The 20,234-nt window shown below is 38.3% G+C and overlaps 1 protein-coding gene across 1 annotated transcript; it reads right to left on the bottom strand.

The window, feature by feature from the left end:
- Positions 1-273: 273 nt before the first annotated feature.
- Positions 274-19,298, bottom strand: phgdh (phosphoglycerate dehydrogenase). The gene is made up of 12 exons (XM_054788222.1): positions 19,049-19,298; positions 15,702-15,853; positions 15,558-15,623; positions 12,654-12,708; positions 12,439-12,537; positions 12,242-12,374; positions 10,926-11,074; positions 4,730-4,882; positions 4,378-4,516; positions 3,327-3,454; positions 3,031-3,253; positions 274-1,142 (listed from the first exon to the last, which is right to left on the bottom strand). Exons 1-12 carry the CDS (start codon positions 19,178-19,180, stop codon positions 988-990), a joined length of 1,584 nt encoding a protein of 527 aa, XP_054644197.1. The 5' UTR covers positions 19,181-19,298; the 3' UTR covers positions 274-987.
- Positions 19,299-20,234: the final 936 nt, after the last annotated feature.

Below are 20,234 nucleotides of genomic sequence, written 5' to 3'. Positions count from 1 at the left end.
CATGTGTGAATTGTGAATCGAGCTGTCATTCTTGATGATCAATCATTTATTTTAATGGTTTTTCTCGTTTTACTTTTTAAAAATGGTCTGTTGTACATTGTTCTTGGCTATATTGTAAATCGCCTCGCTACTCAATATAACGCAGGGTTTAAAAGAAATAATTACTAAAGCCTTAATATTTTATTTCATTATTAAATTAATTCAATGTCTTGTGTTCGTTATACTATGATATGAAACTTTACTTTTCGGTATCGGATCGGTATCGCCGATACAAGCCTGACGTTGACTCACTATCACTAAATCATCACTATTGTACACCACTGCAAAATGCAAAGTCATTCAGAAGAATACTGATGGCTAACTCGATTCCTTCGACTGGAGTTCTTATGAGTCACTCGATGAAGGGAATCGGGTACTCGAGTCACTCGAGAACCAAGTCCCCCGACTCATCCCGCATTTAATCACACCCTGGCATGTTACCTTGTTTCCTTTTTTAATTCAGCTGGTGCTCGCAGCGGTCAGTAAGTGAACAAGTTGACGGAGACCGGTATCCACGAGTCCCGATTCAACAAGTTTTGATCGATTTGCCGGTTTTCAGCGATTCGCTCAGCGACTCATTGAACCGATGATGGCAATTTGAGTGAACATTTTGCCGTGCATTTTCACCAATTCCAAAACCATTTCTGTACCTGCTTTGATATGTTTTTGCACATTTTGAGCACAAAATGTTCACCTACTCTCTTTTGAGTCCTTCTTCAAAATGTGTAAAAAGGATCTTTGTAAAACAATCAGAGAAACACAATTTTCATCAGTTTTACTGACAAAGCATGAAAAAGCATCTTAACACTGGAATGTAATTTGTAAATAACTCAAGACAGGCAAGCTGGAAATGCTAAGGCAAAGATGGACCCATAAGACACGCAAATGTGCCATTTTCCACTTCTCGACGTCATCCCGGCGCTGTGCTTCTTTGCCGTCTTCCTCCAATCAAGCGCTGAGCTGGGCAACCTCCTGAGCCAAAGGCTTGAAGGCACGGAGGTCTGCCAGCAGAGAAGACACTCCTAAACAATACCACACATCTCCAGAGCGTTCCGTGGGAGCACTGAAAGACTCGATTTGCACTCCCTCTGCGGCCAGCAGCCCTAAAACGAAGTAAAAGGGGATAAAATTAGCGTATAATTAAAGAAAAAACACTATAGCATTAAAATCCTTGACGTCATCGCGTCGTCTTTTCTTCCAGGAGCAACCTAAAAAAGAATAACTTTCATATCAAGCAGCGTGGATATGAAAATAGCTAGCTTTGTTGCTCATTTTCATTTTCTACCACTGCTCTTTCTCATTTGCTGAAAGTTTAAAGAAAGAAAATGATAAAAGCTTAAATGGCAGCTTGGGTTTGACCTCCCCTTACCCTTACTTTGCACTTTAATACTTGAAATGTACTGGCCTTCCTCAAATAGTGGCCACTATACTCTACTCAACTGCAGAAAGTACCAGGTATGTATTGATATACAGCAGGGGTGTCCAAAGTGTGGCCCGGGGCCATGTGCCCCCGTAGCTGAGGCACATTTTAAAACCAATTCAACAAGGAAACTAACACAAAACAGCAGTCATTTGGTGAGAATAGAGTGGGAAATATTGAAATAAAGTCAATAATATTGATCATTTAAAAATTGGAAGGTTACAACTGAAACAAATTTACGAGCATAACGCCGTACTACTCTTGAGAAAATGTTTGGCAATATTTGGAACAAAACAAATAATAAAAGTTGCAATTTTTGGACAATTCGGTTCGGGGGGGGGGAAAAAGTTTTGATACCGAGAGAATAAAGTCAAAATATTACGGGAATAAGGTGATAATATTGATATCAAATATTGTAACATTACGACACACATTTATTTCATTTTGACAATAATTACGCAGTAATTTTGGCAATATTAGCAACGAAACAAAGAATAAAGTCGAATTTTTTTGAAAATTCATACTACCAGAACAAAGTAAAAATATTATAGCAATAAAGTCATAGTATTGATATATATATATATATATATATAAAATATTGAAAAAAATAAAATATTGATAAAAAATTGTAACGTTACGACAAAAACTTTGAGCATAACGTCGTAATACTATGAGAAAATATTTTCATTTTGACAGTAATTCCCGCAACAATTTTGGCAATATTAGTAACAAAACAAAAATTAAAGTTGCAATTTTTGGGAAAAAGATGTAATATTATGAGAATAAAGTCAAAATATTACGGGACTAGTGTCATAATATTGATATAAAAAATTGCAACGTTCCGACAAATTTTTTTTACGAGCTTACCGTCATAATACCTGAGAAAATGTTTTTATTTTGGACAGTAAATTCCTCAATAATTTTGTCAACAGTAAAACTTGCAATTTTTGGAAAGTTCGGTTGGGAAAAAGTTGTGATACTACAAGAATAAAGCCAAAAATATTATGGGAATAAAGTCATAATATTGATATAAAAAATGGTAACGTTTCGACAAATTTTACAAGCATAATGCACACAAGCATAAAGAATGAAGTTACAAAAATAAAGTCGAAATATTATGGGAATGAAGTCAAAATATTGGTATAAAAAAAGTGTAACGTTAGGATAAAAAACATTTCCGAGCATAATGTCGTAATACTCGTCGTGAAATGTTTACATTTTGACAGTCATTTCCGCAATATTTTTGGCAATATTAGTAACAAAACTAAGAAAGTTGTAATTTTTGGAAAATTCATACTATGAGAATAAAGTCAAAACATTGCTATGAAAAGCTGTAACATTACGACAAAACATTTTGCGAGCACAATGTCGTAATATTATGACAAAATGCTCTCATTTTGACAGCAATTTCCTCAGTTGCAATTTTTGGAAAACTCGGTTGCGATAGTATGAGAATAAAGCCAAAATATTAGAGAAATAAAGTTCTAATATTGCTATTAAAAAATGGTCATGTTAGGACAAAAGAAAGTTACGCTATGGTCATGACTGTGCCAGCACTTCCTGTTCCTCACCAGCCACGGAGGAGAGAAGCTCAGGACTTGCGGGAGCCTTCAAGAACAGCAAATTCCCCGTGAGCGACACGGGCTGCCTGAACATGCTGCCGCTCAGCTCCAGCAGAACCGGCAGGCCACCTCGAACGGCGCCGGTGGCTTTGTAGCTGCGGCCGTCGGTCATGACTTCCACGGTGCAGGCGCCAGGAGAAGCCTCGTCAGACATGTTGTGGCTTTGTGTTACCTTAACAAGTACGTCAACATGGCTTCACACAACTGCATTCAATATGTGCATGATGTGTTGTGTTGTGTTGTACCGTGATTCCAAATTCTTTGGCGAGGCTCAGCGCGTTGATGAGGTTTGGGCAGACGCCGGCGCCGCCGTTGAGAAGTCCAACCAGGACAGCAGCCGTCATGTACCCACAGCACGACTTCATGCCTTCACCTGGTAGGAACATGGCGGCAAAGTTCATCCATCTCAGCACATACTGCAATACTATACACTGCATCCGTGCACATTCACAGATTTGTGGTTTTTCCTCTTTTTCATAAGAAAAAAAAAAAAACTGCAGAAATTCCAAAAGTTGCAGTAATTTTACTAAATAAAGTCAAAATATTACAGAAATAATAATGTCATTTTACAAAAACAAAACAAAATAAAACTAATTTTTGAAAAATTAGGTTGGGAAAAAGTTCAACGATTATGGGAATAAAGTAATTGTTACGAGAAGAAAATCTACAAGAAGAAAGTTGAAATAGTTGGAAAATGAAAAAAAAACAACAGCAGAAATGGAAAAAACAGCTGGAATTTTGCTAAGCTAAACTAAAAGTTGTAATTGTTGGAACCTGTAATATAATGGGAATAAAATCAAAATATCATAATTTGATGAAGAACAAAATCTACAAAGATTATTTAAGAAGAAGTCAAAATATTTGGAAAATAAAATTAAAAAAACAGCAAAAATGGTAAAAAAAAGAGTGAAGTTGATATTAATAATATGCTTTTTCACCTATCCACAAAATATCAAAGTGGCAAAGTTGCATCCTTTCATTTTTCACTATGCAAGAATCAAGAGTTTTGTCATATGCTTAGTAAAACAGGCAGTTATACTATGCAATGAAATTCTTATTCTGTTCATTTTGTGGCCCTGCTGGTAAAAAAAAAAAAAAGTTTGGCCACCCCTGGTGTAGACTGTTTGGGGGCGCTTTATTATTATTATTATTATTATTATTATTATTATTATTATTAGAGAGAGTTCACACGAACGTCCTTGTTTACCATCGCTGGCACCTTCCTGTGGTGGCATCATACATAGAAAAGAGGCTAAATAAAAAATATGCTCCAGGACTAGAAATCTGTGGCGTTACCTTGAGAAGTGATTTGTACGTGGCTGAGTGGTTTGTTGGAGGAGCTGCAGGACTGCAGCACGGATCCCATCGCTTCTCCAAGTTTAATCAGCGGAGAAGAATCAGGGGAGAAAGTGCTCGCCAAAACCTGTGCATTTACCTAGGCACCATTTTTAAACACATGTTCAGCATTAGTTTTTAATATTAATATTAAAAGGGAGCAGCGAGTTCATGTCCTGTGATTGGCCAAGCCAATAAACACCTGAGTGTGACATGACCACGTGCGGCATTTTAGACACATGAGCACATGAGCTGGCCACTCGGATTCAGAATGTTACACATTTGCGTTTGATCAGAGTAGCACGGTACTTACAGCTCCAACCAGCTTGTTGCCCTTCACCATGTCTACAATCTGCAGAGCGATGTCCTCGCCGCACCGCGCCTGCGCCTCCTTGGTGCTGGCGCCCAGATGTGGACAGCTGATCACGTTGGGATGGTTGATCAGCGAGCGGTCCTGAGGGGGCTCCTGTGGCACAGGACATTTCTATGTGATTGCATTATACATTATATACTGTAGCACCATATTCATCCACTCATGGTACCATCAACATATCACACCAAACATACCAGCGAGGGCCACATAGTGGCCACAAATGTAAGGATACAACTTTGCCACTTTGATATTTTGTAAATAGTGAATGAAGTTATATATATATATATATGTATATATATATATATGTATATATATATATACATATATATATATATATATATACATACATATATATATACATATATATACATATATATACATATATATACATATATATATACATATATATACATATATATACATATATATACATATACATACATATATATACATATATATACATATATATACATATATATACATATACATACATATATATACATATATATATACATACACACACACAGACCCTTTCCAAAAAATTTGAATGTCATGGAAAAGTTGTTTAATTTCCATAATTCCATTCAAAAAGTTAAACTTTCATAGATTATAGATTCAGGGCCCACAATTTAAACGATTTCAAGCGTTTATTTGTTTATTTTTACGTAATTTGGGCTTCCAGCTCATTAAACCCACGAAAACAGGAATTCAAAAAATTTGAATACTGTCAAGAAATCAGCCCAAATTTTGCAGGGCATGAATGTTTTAAACTGAGTGTCACACACTAATCATCTACTAAAGTCAACTCACCTGCACAGGCTTCCCCAGGTGTCATTAAATTGCTTCAGTTTGGTTCAATTGTCTCAGTTGGGTTCAATATGGGGAAGACTGCAGACATGACAACTGGCCAGAAGAGCATCATTGAACCCTCCATAGGATGGGTAAGCCACAAAAGTTCATAGCTAAGGAGGCTGGTTGTTCACAGAGTGCTGTGTCCAAGCATATCAATGGAAAGTCTAGAGGAAGGGCAAAATGTGGCAGGAGAAGATGCACCAGCAAAAGAGAGGACCGTGGGCTTCAGCGGATTATCAAACAGGGAAGATTCAACAATCTGGCAGAGATCCAGAAAGAGTGGAATGAGGCGGGAGTCACAGCTTCAAAAACCACCACATTCAGACGCATCCGGGAGATGGGCTACAACTTTCGGGTTCCTCGGGTCAAGCCACTTCTGAACCTGAGCCAACGTAGGAAGCGTCTCCACTGGGCCAAGGAGAAGAAGGACTGGACTGTTGGCCAGTGGTCCAAGGTCCTCTTTTCCGATGAAAGTAAAGTGTGCCTTTCATTTGGGAATCAAGGTCCAAGGGTTTGGAGGAAGACGGGTGAGGAACAGAACCCAAGCTGCCTGAGGTCCAGTGTGAAATATCCACAGTCCGTCATGATTTGGGGTGCAATGTCCGCTGCAGGTGTTGGTAAACTCTGCTTTCTTAAATCCAAGGTCACCGCAACAGTCTACCAGAATGTTTTAGAGGACTTCATGACTCCTTCTGCTGAGGATCTGTATGGAGATGCAGATTTCATCTTCCAGCAGGACCTGGCCCCTGCCCATACCGCCAGAAGCACCAAAACCTGGTTTGATGCCCATGCCAAACTCACCGGACCTAAACCCCATTGAGAATCTATGGGGTATTCTCAAGAGGAAAATGAGGGGCACCAGACCCAACAACAAAGAAGAGCTGACAGCAAGCATCAAGGAAATCTGGGCTTCCATAACTCCCAGGCAATGCCACAGGCTGATTGCTTCAATGCCACGTGGCATCGACGCAGTGATTAAGACTAAGGGATTCCCAACCAAGTATTGAAGATTGACATATCGTTTTGAAAGTACCATATTTTGATTGATTTGATGTGATCCTAGTTTCTTTCTTTTTTTTCCTGCAAAAACTGAGAAGTAAATGGTGATTTCTTCACAGTATTCTAATTTTTTTAATTCCTGTTTTCATGGGTTTTATGAGCTGGAAACCCAAATTATGTAAAATTAAACAAATAAACACTTGAAATCGTTTAAATTGTGGGCCCTGAATCTATAATCTATGAAAGTTTAACTTTTTGAATGGAATTATGGAAATTAAACAACTTTTCCATGACATTCTAATTTTTGGAAAGGGTCTGTATATATTTCAAGAAAAAATCTGCATCTCAGATTTGTCATATGGAGGAAAAAGACTTAATATCAACTTGATATTATACTTAATATTATTACTTAATATCAACATCTTTTTGTCCCATTTTAGCCGTTTTTAATTTTTCAAATATTTCAATTTTCTTCTTAAATAATCTTCATAAATTTTTGTATTACGACTTTATTCACATAATATTTTGACTTTATTTCCATCATTTTATAACTTTTGGTTTTTCATAATATTACGACTTAAAATTTTTTTATCTTCAATATTTCAACTCTATGCTACTAAAATGACATTTTTCCCCTCATCATGTTCCAAGTTTATTCTCTTAAAACTGCAACTTTTTTCTCATTAGAATACATTTTCTCTTATTTTCACTTTATTCTCATAAAATGAAAACCGCTTTTTCTGCTGTTGTCCCCCCCCCCAACTGTTTCTACTTTCTTAATACATAATGACTTTATACCTAGAATATTTAGACTTTCCCCCCCCATACTATAGTTTTTTTACCCAACCTAATTGTCCAAAAATGACAACTTTATTTTGTTTTGTTTCTCATAATATTCCAACTTTTAAAAAATAACATATTTTTTCTTTAATAGTTAAACTTTCTACTACTAAAATGACATTATTTTTCCTCATAATATTCCAAGTTTATTCTCGTAAAATTGCACCTTTTTCTCTTAATATTTTCACTTTATTCTGCCGTTGTCCCCCCCACCCCCACCCCCAACTATTTCAACTTTCTTCTTGTAAATTTCCTTCACATAATAGGACTTTATTCCCAAAATATTTTGACTTTATTCCTATAATACTATAACTTTCCCCTCAACCTAATTTCCCAAAAATGACAACTTTATTTTGTTTTGTTTCTCATAATATTACAACTTAAAAATATAATTTCTTTAATATTTCAACTTGATACTCCTAAAATGACATTTTTTCCCTCATAATATTATGACGTTATGAAATTACGAGTTTGTCTCATTAAATTACAACTTTTCTCTCTTAATATTTTCACTTTATTCTTACTTATAACTACTGCTGGGTTTTTTTTTCCTTGATAAATTCTATTTTTAGAATGTGCTGCGAGCCAATGAAAAAACAGCTCCGAGCTGCAAATGGCCCCCGGGCTGCACTTTGGACACCCCTGTATTAACACTTATGTACAATACTTGGCGAAATAAGTTCAAGATACACGTTATTGTAGTCAAATAGATGCTATGTGCGACACACTACAGTGTTTCCCATGCATTCATTTATTTGTGGCGGCCTGCCAGGTGTTCAAAGTGCGGCATGGGCGCCACAGGTGAACCGTGGCTCGTTTTTTTATAGGCCCGTGGCGCATTATAGAAAGTAAATAAACCAAAAAAAAAGTATAATGTATTGAAAAACAGCTGAAATGTTGATACTAATAACTAAGAGTTGTCTTTTGAAATGTTGTTTTTTAGCCTTTAGAAATGACATCATGTACATGCTTCAAAAAGTTCTAAATATGCTCATTTTTAATCATTTAAAAAAAAGGTGTCAAACTCAAGTCCCAGTAGCCGGATTGGGCCCACTAAATCACTTTATGTGGCCTGCCAAAGCCTGGAAATAATTCCCGTCAAAGACACTTTATTTGGTTATTTTTATTTTTTTTTTTATGTGTGTATACATATATATTTCAATGTTGTTATTTTTTCTAATTTTTAATACAGTTGGATTATATTTTTTATTATTTTACTGTATTTATTATATTATTGTGAAAAACAATTTCTACGTATTTAATTTTTTACTGATTTAAATACAACACCATCCATAATTGTTGGCACCCCTGGTTAAGATTTGTTCTTTAGCTTTTAATAATTTTTTTTTCCTAAAAAATATAGGACCATACTGAAAATTGGCAAAAAATGCAACCTTCATCTCAAGTGAATTTTAAGAAAATTAAAAAAAAAAAAACAGACTAAGAAATAATTAGTTTTCATAAAATGACCTATCCCACAATTATCAGCACCCCTAACAATTCATAGGAAATAAATGCAGTTGAAGTATTTCTGTCATTTCTACAATGGTTTACAAAGTTGATCAGAGTATTGAGGAATATTTAATTAGTAATACATCACTTCCTGTTTCTTTTGGGTATGTATGACATGACACACAAGCCATTTCCATTATCCACTCTTCAACATGGGAAAGAAAAAGGAACACCATTCAAGTAAGGCAGATGTGCGTCGACCTTCACAAGTCAGGCAACGGCTACAAGAAAATAGCCACTCACCTGCACCTGCACCTGCACCTGCACCTGCACCTGCACCTGCACCTGCACCTGCACCTGCACCTGCCCATATCGACTGTCAGAGGAATCATCAACAAGTTTCTAACCACTGGAACAGTGGTAAACAAGCCTGGATGAGGACGCATGTTTATTTTGCCACCACGCTCAGTGAGGAGGACGGTAAGAGAACTAAAAAAATGCTCCAAAGCTCACTCTTGAAGAATTGCAACAAATGGTAGCATCTTGGGGTCACAAAGTCTCCAAAACAACCATCAGGTGCTATCTACATGCCAAGAAGCTGTTTGGGAGGCATGCACAGAAAAAAAACCTTGTCTCACTCCCAATCATAAACGTGTGCAGTTTCGCTAAGCTTCAAGTGGGACCATGTGCTTTGGTCAGATGACCAACATAGAACTTTTGGCAACAAACACTAAGTGGGTCTGGCGTAACGCAAAAGAGGAGTATGCAGAGAAGCCCACTGTGAAGTACGGGGAAGGATCGGTGAAGCTGTGGGCTTGTTTCTCTTCCAAAGGCCCTGGGAACCTTGTTAAGGTGCTTGGCATCATGAACACTTTGAAATACCAGGACATTTTAAAAGCAAAATCTGGTGGCCTCTGCCCAAAGCTGAAGATGGGTCGTCACTGGGTCTTTCAGCAAGATAATGACCCTGGACATGTGGCCAAATCTACACAGAAATGGTTCACCAAACACAGAATCAAGCTCCTACCATGGCCATCTCAGTCCCCAGACCTCAACCCCATTGAAAACCTGTGAAGTGGGCTGAAGAGGAGAGGACCCGGGTTGCTGGATGATTTAGAGAGACTGTGCAAGGAGGAATGGTCAAAGATCCCTCTCTCTGTGTTCTCCCATCTTGTGAAACATTATAGGAGAAAATTAGGTGCCATTTTGTTGGCAAAAGTGGGTTGTAAAAACTATTAACATCAGGGGTGCTAATAATTGTGGCTCACATGATTTGATGTAAAATAATTATTTCTTCATGTGTGATTTTTTTTATTTTCTTAAAACGCACTTGAATTCAAGTTTGGAATTTCCTCTTTTTTTTTTTCCATTGGAGGTGCTATATTTTTTTTAAGAAAAAAAAATCATTTATTAGAAGCTAAAGAACACATCTTAACCAAGGGAACTGTATATTTTGATTATATTCAGTAAAAACATAAATATATATCATTTTTTATTTATTTATTTATTTTTTATAAATCATGACACTTAACCTTTTTTGCTTTTTGTTGTAAATTCTGGCAAGTTATTTTTTGTTGTCAAATCCAATTATTATTAGTATTTATTAATGACTTTTTTAATGAATATAAAAATTAAATTACCCTCCGAGGGTAACCATAACTGCGATGTGGCCCACACTGAAAACCAGTTTGACGCCCCTGCTCTAAACCCCCAAATATACCTCAGAGTTATTAAAAGCATTTTAAATTCAGTTGTACACATTAAGAAAGGAGTACAGGTATAGAGGATACAGTATTGTACTTAAAAACGGGCTGGTACACGACGTCGCAATTTGTCAAAGCATCTTCCTGCTGGAAAATGTTGAGTGAATTGACTTGCGAGACAGCGCCCCCTGCTGGATTCCTAGCATGTGCCAACTTGAACAATTACGAGTGAGCCCTACGAACTCTGCCTAGCGGCAAAGTGACCGGAAAATGGACGTTTTCAGTCTTGCCTCCACGAAGACGTCAAGGCCGGCGCCTCCACACTGCCCCGACTCCAGCGCTCTGAGGAGAGCGGCCTCGTCGATGATGCCGCCTCGTGCACAGTTGACTACTTTCACTCCTCTCTTGCATTTAGCAAAGGTTTCGTCATTGAGTAGCCCTTGGGTAGGAAAACAAAGTAAGACAAGTAGTTCAGTGGCAGTTATACTGTTTATCAAACAACTGAGAATATGGGATTGTTGATTAGGTGTATCAAATGGAGTGTACTACTTGGTTGCAACCAGCAGAGGCGCTGTTGACCCTCAACTACCATCATGACAAGTGTATGCTATTTTTAAACATACGATTTGTTCATTTTCCCATAGTCCATCAAGTCAAGCGATTCTTCATAATGCGTCCAACTGACATAGAATGTTAGCGTACTGAAACAAATATTCCCCGTCACATGAAAAGCCTGGAAACAAGTGCAAGCGTTGGATCCAAATTACCTAAATAAATATTGGCTGAGTCTAATGAAAAGAAAAGTAATTATTTTTACAGCATTTACTCACTAATCAAACACAAGCTCTCACAAAAGATGAAGAATTCCTCCAGCTTGTGACTACACGGAGAGACGCTTCTGTCCTTTGACAACACGCCATCTTCCTGGTGAAATATGTAAACCAGAGGTGTCCAAAGTACGGCGCCTCCGCCAATCGTGGGCATTAATGTAGTCAACTTCTATGACTCACACAGGCACACTACACTTGAGTACCATCTAGTGGTTCAAATGTGACATGATACAAGGAACATTTATTGATAACCTTTAAAAAAATGATATCCATAACGGAAAAAAGTCAAAATTATCGTTTATCAACGATAAATTATACCACTATCAACCACCAAAATTTGTTATCGTGACAGGCCTACTTATGTCTTGTTTTCTCTTATTATGTCTACTATATTGGGTAATAGGAGCATAAAGGTGTCTTTAGGGGTGTTATTTCCTGTCTAGATGGCTCTAATAATGTTAAAAAGCGTATTTAGAAGGTTGTAAACAGGTTTCTATGCTCAAACTACTGAAATATTCCATTTAGAAATAAGGAATCCAACTTTGCGGAAATTCTCTTAACACAATCAGGTGTGGAACCAATTAACTGCGATGAACAAGGGATGTCTGTAGACTGAAAAATATAAAGACACATTTTGGCGTGGCCTTTTATTGTGGCCAGCCTACGGCACACGTATACAACATTCATGCCGTCTAATAAGCAAAGATTGAAACACATTTATCACCAATATTGGAGAGAAGAAGCGCTTTAGTGTGGAGGCGAGTGAATAAACTCACCAACCGTGGAAGGCATTAATGGCGTGTGCACGGTGATGAAGTCACACAGCGGCCAAAGCTGCTCCAGGGACATCTGCTGCACCCCCCAACTGGCCGACACCTCAGGTGGCGTGATTGGATCATAGCCGATGGTCTGAGAGGAAAAAGATGTTGCACTTTATCTGACAGCATCCGAGTCACATGACGTTTGGACCAACCTTCATGCCGAAGGACTGCATCCTGTGGGACACTTCCTTCCCGATCCTCCCCAGTCCGACTATCCCCAGCACCTTGCCGAACAGCTCCGCGCCCATAAACTGCAACATCGGACGAGGATACAGTGACCCCGAGCTGACCCGCATCACATCTCATTACGCACGACTGGAGGAAGAATGGAGGCGACCGCGCGGCAGGAATCTCTTTGTCAGCTCACCTTTTTGCGATCCCAGTTCCCCGCCCTCATGGACATCGCTGCTTGAGGCACATTTCTGCAAGCACAAACACATGAACGCACACTGTGAGCAACACTTCACATGAAAGCAACATAATGAGGCTGCAAACATTTACCACACATGCAAATATGCATGACCACATGTTTTCACTGTCGTTATGTCGTGAAGACAGCTTCCTTTAGTTATTGTGCTCTGAACAACAAAAACACGGCTACGTTCACACTGCACGTCAATTTCAACTTTCTTTGCTCATATATGATCTGTGTCTATGGAAGCCCACTGAAAGAAAAAAAATATCCCAATGGTAAATCATAAATATGAGATAAAAAGTCTAATTATGAGATAAGAAAGTCATATTATGAGACAGGAAAGTCCAAATTGTGAGATAAAGTCAAAATTACGAGATAAAAAAAGTCATAATTATGAGATATGACTTTTTAGCTCATAATTATGACTTTCCTGTCTAATAATTATGACTTTATCTCACGATTTTGATTTTTTTTCATGTCATAATTGATTTTTAATCTCAATTTCCACTTTTTTCCCACACAATTATGACTTTCCTATCCAATAATAATGACTTTTTACCTCATCTTTGATTTATTTCATAGTTTTGACTTTTTATGTCACATTCATGACTTTTTATCTCACAATTTTGATTTTTTTTCATCTCAATTGACTTTTTATCTCCTAATTTCCATTTACGATTAGATAGGAAAGTCATAACTGCAAGATAAAAAGTCATAATTATGAGAAAAAGTCATAATTGCAAGATAAAAAGTCAAAATTACAAAATAAAATTAAAAAAATCATAATTATGAGAAAAACTCAAAATTATAAGATAAAAAGTTAAAATAATGAGATAAAAAGTCATAATTACGAGATAAACAGTCAAAATCACAAAATAAAAAAAATCATAATTATGAGAAAACTCAAAATGATGCGATAAGAAGTTGAAATTATGAGATAGAAAAGTTTAAATAACGGGATAAAAAGTAATAATTCTAAAAAGGTAAAAGTCATAATTCACAAAAAAAATCGAAATTACAAGATTTAAAAAAATCTGAATTATGAGATAAAAGTCGTGCATTTACCACCAATTTACTCATCGGTACACAAAATGGCGTGAAGTGCGTGCAAGTGTAAACGAGTCCTAATGTTAACACTTTTGCATCACATACACTCCTGCTCAAAATCTTAAGACCAGTTGAAAAATTGCTAGAATTTACATTTTGCACATTTGGATCTTAATGACGCCGTTTGACAACCCCGCACCACCTGAAGCTCCAGTGTTCCACTGAATGAAAAAGCACCCCAGACCATGATGGACCCCCTCCACTGTGCCGGGTAGAAAACATCTCAGGTGGGATCTCCTTGTCATGCCAGTAACGTTGGAAGCCATCTGGACCGTCAAGGTTACATTTTTTCTCATCAGAGAATAAAACTTTTTTCCACCTTTCAATGTCCCATGTTTGATGCTCCCTGGCAAAGTCTAAACGGGCAGTTTTGTGGCGTTGAAGGAGACGAGGTCTTTGAATTCCTTTTTTGTTTTTTAAAGCCTTTTCCCGCAGATGCCGTCTGATGGTTATTGTGCTGCAGTCGGCACCAGTAAGGGCCTTAATGTGGGTGGAAGACCGCCCTGTGTCTTGATGGACAGCCAATCGGATCCACCGGCTCAGCGCAGGTGTGATTTTTTTGGGTCTACCACTTGACTTTTTTGTTCCATAATGCTCAGGATCTTTCAAAAAATGTAGAATGACTGATTTACTGCACCCAACCTCAGCAGCAATGGCACGCTGCGAGAGGCCTTGCTTATGCAGCTCGACAATCCGACCACGTTGAAAAAGAGAAAGCTTCTTAGCTTTAGCCATCAGGAGGGCATGACAGTGTGAATGCCTGACAGAAAATGAACATTTTGAGCAGATTTTGGCTTTTATAGCCTGTGGACTTAAACTTTTGGTCAGGTAATAAACAACCTATTTCGTTTTGTTTAAATTACAAGTTCCAAATGTTTTTTGTCTCACTCCCCCTTCTTGTTTTTGCATATTGTAGCTCTACTTTAAACCTCATTGAGATCCAAATGTGAAAAATGCAAATTCTAGCAATTTTTCAACTGGTCTGAAGATTTTGATCAGGTCTGTATTGTAGCTATGCTAGTGTTGCTAAAGTTTGTGTCCTCCTGTCCCACTCCTTCATGTTACTACGATATAGTGGACTCACAGACAAACTCATTAGCATTAAAGCTACACACACACACACACACACACACACACACACACACACAGTCAGTCTTTACTAAAAGCACTTTTAAAAATGGTCAGACCCAACCGTGACAATTCCGCAAAATAGGATTACATATTTTTGCATGGAATATGTTTGTAGCTATAGCATAGAAAACCTGTTTACAACCTTCTAAATACGGTTGTTAACATTATTTAGAGCTCTCGACATGAAATAACATGTTTCTGTTTTTGCTACCAGCCCTTCCTGCGGTGGCTGTTGTGTCATCAGTGTAACATTACGACATGGCGTGACCAGTGTAGAATGCAACATACCACCAAGTGTCTCAATGCGTTTTGTGAATGCCTGATATTAGTATTTTACTTCATTTAGTAGTTTTTTTGCTTGAAAATAGCCCCAATTTTTTTTTATTTTTACTAATACTAGGCTGTATTTAACCACATAACAGCAAGATTTATGAAGTAAAATATTTTAAAAACCCGTGATTGAGTGAAGTCGCAAAATTGGGACTGCAATGTGGCGAGGGACGACTGTATACTATTGTGGCACCTGAGACATATGTAAGATCGTGTAAGAAATAGTATCATATGGGTCCCTTGAATGCACCATGACATGAAAAGTTAAGATAATTAGCATGAACTTGCCGTGAGAGGCTCATCAGGAGGGCGCAGGTCAGCTCGGCCGCACTGATGGTGTTGCCGCTGGGCGTGCTGGAGCACATCAGGTTAGATCACAATTGCTGACAAACAAACACTACATCCAATTTTGGACCAATCAAGTACCCTTACTTCATGACGATCACCCCCTTTCTGGTGGCGGCCTCAACATCCACATTGTCTACCCCAGTCCCGGCTCTCCCGATGAGTTTCAGATTGGCGGCGGCGTTGATGACGTCGGCCGTCACCTTGGTAGCGGATCGCACCACCAGGCCGTCGTAGTCCTGAGATGATGGGAGAGCAAACAGATAGAAGGTGTTTCATCCACGCGTGGCTGCTTCATCAAGCTGGCAAACACACCTGCACACACCACTCTGGAACACCTTCACCAAGTGGATAGCTTTTGTTAGTAGTAGTATTACTCCTACTACTACTACTACTACTACTACTACTACTACAGGGGTATTCTGCGAAGCGAGTTTCGTCGGTTAGCGAGTTGTGTTGAGTGAAAAGCCAGCGAAGGTAGCTCTCTTTTAAGGCAACTGTATCACCATGGTAATTTAGGCTAAGCTCATAGCCTTATCCTGGCTTCTAGCTTAAAACGGGCTATGAAAGTGCCACGGTTTCACTGTTTAACTAATTCGGAGATGGCGTCACCATTTATTGAGATGCTACGATGTTCCAGAGGGGACATGGAGAGAAAAAAAAAAAAAGAGCATTCCCTGATGATATTTATCTATAAGAGAGAGAGATTTTCAGCAAGCACCAGAAATAAAATGCAATTTGAAATATTCATAATTAATGTGAGCAGGAGTCCTTGTGTGAGTACTCAGCCTGTTTGTCTTCTTATATTACAATATTTGATGAAGGAATAATCCGAGGCATCAATCAACTGCATTAAAACACTTGTTTTATTATAAAAAAAAAAAAAGGATAACATTTTAAAAAGTCGACACAAATCACGTCACACGTAAAACACTGCCATCTAGTGGTCGCACCGAGATACAGATTAAAAGATTTCATGAAACTTCAACTAAAGTTGTTGCTCCACTCTTTAAATGGATCAGTGTTAATATGTCAGAATTGTGAAGTTTTGAGCGTTGATAAATGAAAAGACTAGTAGGGTATAGTTTTTTTTATAATAATCAGCGTTAACTTGCGCATTCACACGCTGCATGCTGACATTCCTGAGGTCCTCCCCTCGCTGTGTTGGCAGCGACAGTGTTGCTTTTCGCAGTCATAATCAGGGGCGGATTTAGAGGGGGGTGTGCCCCCCGTTTTGAGGCACCCACGATTTTTTTTTTGCCACAATAAAAGCTAATAAAATGATAAACCATCCTGGTACCTCTATGGGCGCGTGGTGGACGCATATGCCAGAATGCAACCGAGACGCATGCTATTCCTGAACCCACTGCCAGGCTGATCATTGACATTGGACATGAACGTGTGCTGTACATGGCTATTCAGGTGGAGGTGCAAAATAAAGGTTCTGGCATCATGACTATAAGGAAAACTGTTGTCTATTCTCAATAAAAATTAACCAGAAAAGTGATCCCCAGCGACATAAAATTATACTCAAATCCTCGGAATTTACAGCTGCTTCAAATTGGAAAATATTTCAGGAAATTGAGCTAAAATGGGTTTCTCCTAGTACCGGTAATTTTATAAATAGAATGTTTTGGCTTAAACGATATATTCCAAGGATAAAAATAACAACAAACTCTTGAAATTAAGGACATAAAATCATGCATCTAGCGCACAAAGCCTGGGTTTGTGGAGTTTGTTTACGTTTTTTCTTAAATCATCTTCGTCAATTTTCTTCTCGTAGTGTTATGACTTTATTCCCATATTTTGGATGTATTCCCTTAATATTATAACTTACTTCCCTCAATTTAAGTTTCCAAAAATGACAACATTATTTTGTTTTGTTTGTTTCTCATAATATTACGATTTTAAAATCCCTCCCGCTGTGGAGGAATTTTGGCCCACTCATCTTTGCAGAATTGTTGTCATTCAGCCACATTGAAGGGTTTTCCAGCATAAGCGCCTTTTTAAGGTCATGCCACAGCATCTCAATAGGATTCAGGTCAGGACTTTGACTCGGCCACTCCAAAGTCTTTATTTTGTTTTTCTTCAGCCATTCAGAGGTGGACTTGCTGGTGTGTTTTGGATCATTGTCCTGCTGCAGAACCCAAGTTGGTTTCAGCTTGAGGTCACCAACAGATGGTCGGACATTCTCCTTCAGGATTTTTTGGTAGACAGCAAGCCGTTTTTGCCCAGTGTCTTTCTTATGGAGGAGTCATGAACACTGACCTTAACTGGGGCAAGTGAGGCCTGCTGTTGTGGGGTCTTTTGTGTCCTCTTGGGTGAGTCGTCGCTGCGCTCTTGGGGTCATTTTGGTTGGTCGGCCACTCCTGAGAAGGTTCACCACTGTTCCATGTTTTCACCATTTGTGGATAATGGCTCTCGCTGTGGTTCACTGGAGTCCCAAAGCTTCAGAAATGGCTTTATAACCTTTTCCACACTGATAGATCTCAATCTCAGTTATGTTTATGGGGGGGGGGGTTGGATTTTTTTTGGCCCTTATTAATAAAAAGTTTCATTTAAAAACTGCATTTTGTGTTTAGTTGTGTTGTCATTGACTAATATTTAAATTTGTTTGATGATCTGAAACATTTAAGTGTGACAAACATGCAGCACTTTTTCACAAGCTGCAAATGGCCCCTGCGTCACACTTTGGACAAATGTGATACATATAATTACGATATATGTTCAAATGAAAATAGTTTTCTTGGCATTATACAGTATGTGCACATAAACAGACCAGATGTGCACACCTGTCCAAACATCATCATGCTGTGTTGTGACTGGCAATGTCTCACAGCTATTTATCATATTTGTAGGACCTTGGTCGGCAACATGAAACCGTCTAAATATTGAACACAGACGTCATGCTGGGCTCATCGGTGTTTGCAAATAAAACCCTTTGCATTGATCTTACTCCCAATCTGCATGAATGAATGAATGAATGAATGAATGGTTTATGTAAAACGATCATATTGTCATACATGATGTGATTTGCATGAAAGAACCACAGTGTGTTTACTGTTGCAGCCTTAAAGTGTGGTAAAAATGAGGAACATTCAAGTCTTCACGTGAGTCACGTGCATGTTCTCGGCCATGCAGCACCACTGCAAGAAAGTGATGGGCTGAATTGCATCATCTTGTCAAGGGAGGGGGCGGTGCTTACCTCCACAATTCACAATATTCCCACTCGAAGAGTCCCATCACACACACACGCACACGCACACAATGTCCCATAGTAAAGCTGTGCGACTAACACACAGCTCCAACATACAATCAGATCATTCAAACAATAGCGGCGGAAGAAGTTTGACTGCGTGTTTGAGTACAACATTACGGCAACGGTGTTTGGAAAGCTGCTGTTACGCAATGCAGACTTCATTCATTCATCCTACCTTGATCTCGGCGATCAATTCCTCCTTTTTCATGTTCTGCTTCTGCGTTACTCGGATGCCATTTTCTTCCAGGATGCTCCTGCAGCGAGGGTCCACACTTTCACTGATGAGAAGGTTCTTGATGGAGATCATCTTGGCTTTTGTTTGTGTCTCCCGTGAAAGTTTTTGTCGGATGAACGGACAACTCGTGCTGGCAGACCGCTGCAGCCTTCTTGCAGACTTGTGATGGCCACCGGGTGTTGCTTTTGAATGCTTGTACTCAGGGGGCGGGTCGATACTGATATCGATACATACGATACCCGCGGTTGGGGGGTGGGGGGGAGCTCAAATCGATTCTCAGCTCAAAAATATCGATACTTTTGATACTTCTGTCATTTGAGGGAATGTTTGTCTGTGGAAACGATGACTGATCGTAAACGAAGCCACGTGTGAATAAAGTTTTCATCCTTGTCAGTAGTTAATCATTTATTTCAAGGATTTATTATTTTACTTATTTTCAGTTTTGTATTATTTAAAATAAAAGGTTCTCATATTTTATATGATTTTGTCATCTGATTTTTGCTGTTGTTGTATATTAGCTCAGGTTTTAAAATAAACCAATCCAAAAATAAACAAGTTAATTATTAGATGATTTACATGTATTTCATCAAACAAATAATTTAATATCTTGTATTCTTTATGCCATGACACGAAATACACAACTTTTGTATTTTTAAATTGAGCAGACACATAGAAAATGGATGGACGTTAAATTAATTTGCACAAAGCATCGGCTTGGTATCGCCGACACGATCCTGATTTTTACTCAGTATCGGATTAGAAACGAAATCAGTGGTATCACATAGCTTGTACTAAGGGGCGTGGGAGGATCGCTGATTCAAATATCGATAGTGGCGATATCAGGGACGTGGAGTTGTCGGATCGATACGAGAGTGATGAGCTTGATATTGACTTTTGTTGTTTTAATATATTGAATGGAAAAACTGATATATAAAAATAATAATAACACCTATTTACACATTATTATTGACTTAGGATGAATGAGATTTGAAAACGAATCAAAAAGACACAAATTTGCATGGCCGTGAATGCTGAATTGCATTGGATGGAATGTTTGTTTCCATACTGGAAAAAAAGAGTCTTTAATCTGTCTATTTATTAGGGGTGCACAAAAATTATCAGGCCG

The sequence above is a fragment of the Dunckerocampus dactyliophorus genome, chromosome 9, assembly GCF_027744805.1.
Source record: "Dunckerocampus dactyliophorus isolate RoL2022-P2 chromosome 9, RoL_Ddac_1.1, whole genome shotgun sequence".
Lineage (NCBI taxonomy): Eukaryota > Metazoa > Chordata > Actinopteri > Syngnathiformes > Syngnathidae > Dunckerocampus > Dunckerocampus dactyliophorus.
Note: the sequence above shows the minus strand (reverse complement) of the source record. Positions and strands in the feature narration are given on the sequence as shown.

Bases quoted from the DNA above. Each gene is read 5' to 3' on its own strand.
- phgdh (XM_054788222.1), bottom strand. From the start codon at position 19,180: ATGATCTCCATCAAGAACCTTCTCATCAGTGAAAGTGTGGACCCTCGC. The intron at 12,375-12,438 runs GTTGGTCCAAAC...TTTTCCTCTCAG, and splicing joins TGCAGTCCTTCGGCATGAAG to ACCATCGGCTATGATCCAAT. The intron at 1,143-3,030 runs GTGAGGAACAGG...ACTTCGTTTTAG, and splicing joins GCTTCTCTCCTCCGTGGCTG to GGCTGCTGGCCGCAGAGGGA.